The 8,590-nt window shown below is 37.6% G+C and overlaps 1 protein-coding gene across 1 annotated transcript; it reads right to left on the reverse strand.

Moving 5' to 3' along the window:
- Nucleotides 1-1,675: 1,675 nt before the first annotated feature.
- On the reverse strand, nt 1,676-4,276 carry PPP4R3C (protein phosphatase 4 regulatory subunit 3C). The gene has a single exon (XM_045996182.1). The coding sequence runs from the start codon at nt 4,274-4,276 to the stop codon at nt 1,676-1,678; it is 2,601 nt and encodes an 866-aa protein (XP_045852138.1).
- Between the last annotated feature and the right edge of the window lie 4,314 nt (nt 4,277-8,590).

Here is an 8,590-nt window from a genome sequence, read left to right on the forward strand (position 1 = left end):
TTATATCTCCTGAGGTCATGTCCACACTTTAGCAGACTGTATATCTGATGAAATGATTATTTCTTATTTTAAGAATATACTCTCTTTGTGACTTTTACACAACTCTCTCTTACTTTTGCATGAGATGTGTCTCCTATTGGCACAAAAGTACATTTAAAATGGTCTTTTTTATTTTTGGAATTACAAGGTGACTTTTTAGTTTCTGAATTTCATAGTTCAGCATGGATATCATCAAATGGTGCAAAACAACTGCGATGGTATTTTGAAAGAAAACCAAAATCTGTCTGTGGAAAACTATACTTCATGTCCACACAGAGAGCCCATCTGGTTCAAACAATGACCAAAATTTAAATTAACTCTAAATTCTTCAAAACAGGAGAAACTGCTTCAGTTTTAGCCATTTCAAGAAAAATGGACCCAGTTAACTTGCTCCTCTAAAAATAAACCTTCTTAACTCTTTGCTACAACTTATTTTTAGAAATGCAATGCATTCACTCCTTTCGTAAAGCACATTTACACCCTTGTTTGTTTATAGAAAAAAACACTTCAGATACTGTAAGTGGAATTTTACACTTAAGTAGCTTCTTCATCCAAAATTGTTCCTAGATATTAAATGCCACCTCATCCAGCACTATTTTTTGTATGTTAGTCTTTGTAAATTATACTTTAAAATTTTTTTAATTTTTTATTTATTTGACAGAGAGAGATCATAGGTAGGCAGAGAGGCAGGCAGAGAGAGTGAGAGGGAAGCAGGCTCCCTGCTGAGCAGAAAGCCTGATGTGGGGCTTGATCCCAGGACCCTGTGATCATGACCTGAGCAGAAGACAGAGGCTTTAACCCACTGGGCCACCCAGATGCCCCTGTAAATTATACTTTAAAACTTAACCTGCTGCTCTGAAGATGGACACAACTTTATTAAGGAGTCAGCAAATACCTTCAGAAGTACTTTTCACCATCTGGCAATTGAAAGTGTTCTGTTCTACCCACCACCAGGGTAATAGAGAATACCTTTTCAGAATACTAGTGGGCTGATCCTTGGCATCTCTTATCTAAAAAAAAAAGTTAAATTGACAACTGCACATTTTGAATCCAGCTTCCTTTTTTATTCATGAAAATACACACTGCAAGTTACTTCCCCCCCAATCACCCAGAGTCTGAATTTGTGTTAAATCTTCATAGACATGTGAATAGCTTCAGTTTGTTTTTTCAATTTCAGTTGACTTCGTTTTCCATGTAAACATGAATTTTTATGACAAAAAAGGGCAATCGAAGCAAAGAAAACCATAGTCAGAATCACTGGGCAAGTAATGTTACAGGCTTTGTAACTGCAGTGTTAACAGCTGTTTTTTAAAATACAGCCCTAGATCAAAACTACATTCATTTATATTATCAACCTGTTTCCTTCCCCCAAATTAAGATTTTTTTCTTGCAAAGTAGTTATCATTCAGGTTCTCGTTAGTTTTTTAGCTTAGTTCTTTTTCTTTTTTTGATGAATTCTGGGAACTTTGGTTTTTACAGAACTAAACCATCCTAGTTGATGACACTGACATCTTTGCTACTTATTGTATACTTAGGAGTTCAAATGAGAAAGCTTTTGGATTCAGACTTTTCAGCTAATTTATGTTTACTGAGTATTCATAGAATTTAGTATTGTTGAAGGTCTCGCATAAAGATTTTACAGGCTAAGATGTGGTCGCTTCCTGGGGGATGTTTCATCTTCCTTATCTTTTTCTTCATCATCGGGATGATCCATTAAGGCAACAGTGCTGCTACCCTGCAGACTATGTGTTCCATTAGCAGCAGCAGCAGAATGGGATGAGGTGAATTTGTAGCCCCCTGAAGATGATCTTTTAGGAGGAACTACCTTGTCTTCATTTTCCTTTGTTTTGTTAGTCTCCATAAATTTGAAACGATCTTGAAAATCATCTTCCAGTGGCGGCATAGTTGCTTCTCCTTCCTCTGAATTTCCTTTAAAACCCTCTTCTTCCTGCTTGTCCACGACTCTGGTACCCCTGCAAAGTATTTTACTATACAGGATAGAATGTAAATTCTTCCGTATTTGATTCTGCCGGTCTTTTTCTTGTTCATATTTAATCTTCAATCCTTTGAATGTCTGGACATATTCAATTGATTCAAGTGCCTTATAAAACTTTTCAACTATATGTGTAATAAGAGATTTGATATTTTCTGCTCTTATGTATTCAAACAGCTCAATAACAGCTGAATTCAACATATTGTACCGAGTTCCGTTACCCAGAAGAGCTTTGACAACGGGCTCAAAAAGATTTCCCTTGATGATGTAACAATTATAAAGTTCATCTTTAAGGCCAATCATCCTTCTCATAAAACGGAGTGCACTCAAGATCAGGAAAGTGTGCCTCGAATTCATCAAGATCAAGACTCTCCTTAGCAAGTCCTTGCTCAAAATATAGTTTTTTATGTAGTATGTGTGATGTTGCACACAAAATGTGAGCAGCTCTAAAATTAAAGAAAGCAGCTGTGCTGTTTGATAATTATTGAGGCAATGTGTGTTGTTTTTGTCGGATCCAACTACACTATCCCTTTCACATATATCTTCCGAAGTGATGGCAAAAAGTGGTGCTATGAAGTTGTGTATACAATGTTTGTAGAAAAAATTTAGAAATTCACTTCTTTCACATTTAGTAGATGTTGCATGCATGTTTTCTGGATCAAGAAGAGTACGAAGAAGTCCCATTAAATGAATCGCACCTTCTAGCTCAGGATCAGTATCGCAGATCATTTGCTCAATGACTAAATTAATGAAAAGGTTACCGTCTTCACTCTCCTGAGCTTCTTCCATGATAAATTCTCGAATCATGGATGGACTATACTCCACTAGATAAGTAAATATATCAGTAACAGCTGACCTTATTTGCGAATCCTCCATGCTCATTACGATTTTAAGAACAGGAAGAATTCCCAATTCTGTCAGTGTTTTGAACAGAGCATCCTTGTTTGGAGGTTGTAATGTCTGAGAAAATGCACAGAATTCCTTGAAGAAAAGTAGCAATTCACGCCGTCTATCATCATCTAAAGCCACATTCTTTAACTGTGCAAAGACTTCAGACAAAAAGTTATCATCGTCCTGCAGCATGCTGACTATCTCAACCTTGTTGAGGAAAATAAAATTTGTAAGACTAGAAAGAAAGTTCTCTTCATACATGGATGGTGCTGGCAAAACTATGTCATAGATGTACTGTATCTTATATGTCTGATGTATTTTTTGCCTAAGTTCACCGTTTGTTATTGGTACAACTTCCTTGAACCTTGCATTTTGGGTTAAGAATTCCCTATGCCTTTTTGGCTGAGACAAAGCAGGGTCATATTCAAGACATCCCACCACATCCATGATACACTCAGCAGAAAACATGATCTCAAACAGAGCTGTCTTGTTAAGGAATAAGATGCCTTTAATAATTGCATGCAAATGATGTAAGCCTGCAGTGTCCCCTAAGTCCTCACAAGTGTGGAACAGCTGCAGCAAATTTTTAATATAGTTGTCATTTTCTAAGATCAGAGCCAGTCTCTCCTTACGAATCGGTGAAGCGAGAACCGAGGTAATGAAGCCAGAAATCTCTTCAAGTTTACAGAGTTCACAGTTAGGCAGGTCAAACGCATTATTGGTTTCCAGGACTTCATGCAGTTGTTCCTCTTTGGATTCCTCCAAGAGATCTTGTGTGATTTCGATGGATGGGTCTTTTCCCTGAACATGGCAAATTTCTTCCCAGATCTTATGGCAACCCTCAGTGTCCTGGAAACTTAATGCCATACCATGGTTCTCTGCTTCAGACCAAATAATCAGGGTTTCCTGTTGTTTCTGATATGGCGTATTTGAATTTATCCTTGATTCCAAGATTAGTGAGGCCTGGGAATCCGACCTAACAAGCAGGGACACGCCCTGGAGGTGTGTCACGTAAGTAGAGGAGACGTGCCCGGTACCGAGATCATCCCATTGTTGGTCCTCGTTCAGTGAGTAGACTTTTACATAATACCGTGTGTCCGCAATGGCGACCGCTGGCTTGCTGTCCCCAGCCTTGGTCTCGGTGTCGGGGGCCGCTGGGTCGCGTGTGCCCGGAGTCGACTGTAGTTGTCGCTGTTGTGGCAGCGATCGCTGCTCAGGTGGAGGGAGGGGGAAATTACGGCGGAAGATGGCAGAGAAGTAGCGTTCAGGTGGACGCTGGTGGTTCCTGAGGTCTGCAGAGTTCCCCAGAGTCCCACTTCCTCTCACTTCCATCTTAGGTTTCCCTCTCTCCATTTTGCCCTCGCATATTCCTTCTTAACGTGGGTTTACGGAGTGAGCCTTTGGCTTGCTCCTGGTCGTCTGGGAAAGTCTCGACAACGGCAGGATTCTTACGATTGTCGCAGCATTCTACCCAGCTGAACATTCTAAATGTGTTGAGGCATTGCGGCCAAGCTTACATGGAGGCTTAGTGATTAGAGCAAAGCACTGTTCTTTCCATTAAAAAAATAATCCAAACAACAACAACAACAACAACAAAAACCGCTTTTGTTCCCCAGAAGCGTTTTCACTTAACAGTGTGTAGGAGACTTAGGACTTTAAATGAAAGAAAGCTGAATCACTTATGTCCTGACCAACTCAACACCTTATTTCCTGATCAATTCAACACCGTGTTGAGACTTCCCCACCCACCCCCGACCCACCCACGCACCCCCCCACCCCAAAAGAAGCAGAAGCCAAGCGAAGTGTGGACTATTACTGACAATCAGAGATCTGTAGGTGGGTCTTCTCCAGAAAGCCTGCCCTATGTATCTGCCACTCACTTAACCCACCCTTGGGGGAGGATCTTGTTCCCAGAAGGAGCTAGCAACTCTTTCATTCTGTTCAGCTGGGCCTGAAGTGCTGTCATTTACCACAATGGGAAAACCTTTTTCCCAATCTATAACCACACTCCTCATTCTTAGAGGAGTGGGCCAGAGAGAAAATGGGTTGAAATTAGCTAAGAGTGTGTACTGCACATCACAGATCAATTGTTTTATTTCTTTTCTTGATCATTACAGTGATAGTAACAACCACAACTAAGTAATAATACTTGAGTACTTATTAGTATTAGTAATACTACTACTACTAATAATACAATATAATAATATAATAATAATAAAGATACTAATAATAATAACATAATTGATCACATTAAATACTTGACTACTTTTTATGTTCAAGACAATATGACAAGAACTTTTATATCTTTTTGTACTTAATTTTCATGATAACCTAGTGATATAGCAATACTAAGGTTCCTTCTAAGATCAGGAAACAAACTTAGAGAAGTTAAGTAAATTGCCAAAGGTCACACTCCTAGTAAGTAGAGGAACTCTGATTTGAACACATGTCTTTCTGATTCCAAAATTGGTTTTCTCAGCCATTGAACTATGCTAGCCCCTTCTTTTCTTGGCCTTCATTACATTTTATTTCACATTCCTTCCATCCATATAATTTGTAATCAACATAAAATTATCGAGAAGATGAAAGTCACGCACTTCCTTCTTTAGATCCACATCTGTGTATAGCCAACTGAAAAATAGAAGCTTGTATATGGCAACTTTGTTAAATATAATTTTAATAGTAACCAAGTTGATTTTTGATGTAGCAGCAACTTCTGCAGTTCTTTAAGAAAAATTTCCCCCCCAAACATTAACCCTGTTATTGCAAGGGAAAAACAGAAATGGGCCACGTCAAGCACATTTGGACTTGAAGAGCCTTGTTTCTAACTCATTTTACATAGCACAGGAAATGTGTGACAGTTCTCAAGTAGAGCACAGAAAAACTCTTTCACATACCTCTTTTGCAATGTCGCCTCCAGGAGATTACAGTACAGGAATATTCCCAGGGACACTACAGCTGGGGCACTTGGAAACCTGAATGGAAATGACAATCATTTCATGAGAAAACTCAAATCAATGCCAGGATACTGCTGGTTTAGAAACCTTTACAAATCACTAATAATATACATTCTTATGCATAAGAATTAATAAATGACAAATACAAACACTGATATATGTACTTACTAGCTTAAAATTCCTGTCTTATTTCAATGAGAGAATAGGCAAATATGTAATAACAATAATGACATGCATGCTAATGGTCCAATTTTTTTTTTTTCTGCTGTGGTTATATTAAAGTTTTTTATCAGAATCAATTATAATACTGTCAATTGTCTGAATATGCCCTCAGGTTTCATTCTCTGAGAGGCATTCAGCACAAATCTGTGTGTGCTCACAATTGCATCACAAGGAGTTTCCCTTAGGCCAATTAAGGTCCCTTTATCTTAATTAGGTTAGCGAGAATCTCTTTGCAGTCAAAAAGAGTCTCAAGTCCAAATTTCTTGTTGCTATTTCTGTGGTAGATTCTCTCAGGCCCTGTCTTATTTGGTTTGGGAAGTAGAACAATGCCCCTTTTTGCTTCAGTAATTCTACCTCCCTAAGATTATGATTTTATTGTTGTATTGTTGTTTTACAGAGAACATATAAATATGAATATATATGAATAACAAATGCCATGTTCTAGGAGCTGTGTAGTCCCTTTTATAGGTATTATTTATTTTTTATTTAATGCTCATACAATAATGGCCTGAGGAAGATATTATTACTTCCATATTAGAGAGGAAAAAAACTTGAAACTCCAAAACTGAATCATACGTTTGGTTCAAACCTCTGCAGGAAGTGATATTGCTAGGATTTGAAAGTAGGCCTATATTATTTCAACTCTCCACTTCCCTGCTCCCAATATGCAAAACTTTCTCTTAGACTGTGCATAAATTGTTATAGCAAATGTTTATAACAATTGTGACTTTTTTATCCTAACTATCACTGCTATTTGATGTTTCTCTGTTTTATTTGGGGAATGAAAATCACTGAGGCCAGTTCAGAATTAAAATAGGTAGATTTAATGTTAAGACCCTGGATCCCGCTGCTGTTTTTGGATGGCTTTCTCTTTCATGCTTCCTCCCCATGACCTAAGGGTAGTAAGAAGTACTGAAAATAGTTTTAGATAAGGACCTTATAATTCATTCATATTTTATGACTACTAAGAGCTTAAGTTTTATATTTCTCAGAGTTATTTTAGAAAATGATAAAGGAATGAATCTACATTTCTGAATTTTAAGGATAAGTAACTTAAGCCATGTGTATATATATATACACACACACATACATACATATACATATATGTATACATACATATATACACACATATGTGCATATACATATATACGTGCATATATACATACACACACATATATATATATATATATACACACATATATCTCACTTAGATATCTAAGTAGTCTATCCATAAGAGGAGAGAACATTTCACAGTGGGAAGAGCAAGGTGATTTTCAATTTTATGAAATAGCATTAGAAATAGAATTATTCAAAAGTATCTCCTCTAAATTTTTCAACTTCAAAATCATTAGCGAAAAACACCCCTGTATGTTCTGTACAAGCTCTCCAGGTAACTTATTTCATGGAATGTTGCCCTTTTTGGCTACAATCACCACTAATTTGGAAATCTGATATAATCTCCCCTGGCTTCTGCCTTTTCTCCCCACTAGTATATTCTCAGTACAATAGCTGAAGAGGACTCATTTAAAACACATTGTATTCTCCAACTCCTCTGCTCAAGATCAATTTGTTTCTGCCTTAGAATAAAAGCCAAAGTTCTACCTATGGTTTATGAGGCCTGGCCCCCTTGACCAATCTGAGGTCTTCCCTTATAGTTTCTGTCTCTCTTCTTTTGCTCCAACCACACTAGTCATCTTTGTCAGAAGCACACCAGGCACACTCTTGCCTCAGGGCCTTTGTACCTGCCTTTCATCCGCCTGGAACACTAGTTTCCAGTATCTACATGGCTCAGAGCCTTACTTCATTAAACCATTTATTCAAAAGCCCTTTTCTTCCAGTGAGACCATCGTTAAGTACCTTTTTTAAAATTGCAGAGATCTTCTACCCCAACCCATCCATCTGTTTTCTTTGATGTATCATATCACTTAGCATCATCTGAATATTTTGTACTTCATTTGTTATGTTTTCTGCAACCAGACTATCAGTTGTTTGATGGCTCTGATTTATCAGCTCGTTTTTCTCACTGCTGTGTCCCTAGCACTCTCCATAAAACATGATATATAGTAGTTTCTTAACAATTATTTATTGAATAAATACAAAAATGAATACATATTTTTTCTAGGATGATTTCCAATAATCTATTTACTTATTCTTCACAAAATTATGAGCAACCCCTATGTATAGGCCCTATACCAAGCACTGGGGATAAAATAGTGAATTTGAAATTTATTTCCTGTTATCTTATGGAGCAAATAAATCATTTTAAGAGGAGATATTTCTAATTTACAGGATACATCTGGCATTTCCCCTGCTGCCCCATTCCCACTCTTCTTTTTTTAAAGATTTATTTATTTTTCTTAGAGAGAGAAAAGTGTGCACACACACAATGGAGGGGAGCACGGGCAGCAAGAGAGAGAGAGAGAGAGAGAGAGAGAATCTCAAACAGACTCCCTGCTGAGCTCAGAGCATGATGCAGGGCTCGATCTCA

Source organism: Meles meles, chromosome X, assembly GCF_922984935.1.
Source record: "Meles meles chromosome X, mMelMel3.1 paternal haplotype, whole genome shotgun sequence".
NCBI lineage: Eukaryota > Metazoa > Chordata > Mammalia > Carnivora > Mustelidae > Meles > Meles meles.

Coding starts and splice junctions, on each gene's coding strand:
- PPP4R3C (XM_045996182.1), bottom strand. CDS start 4,276: ATGGAGAGAGGGAAACCTAAGATGGAAGTGAGAGGAAGTGGGACTCTG.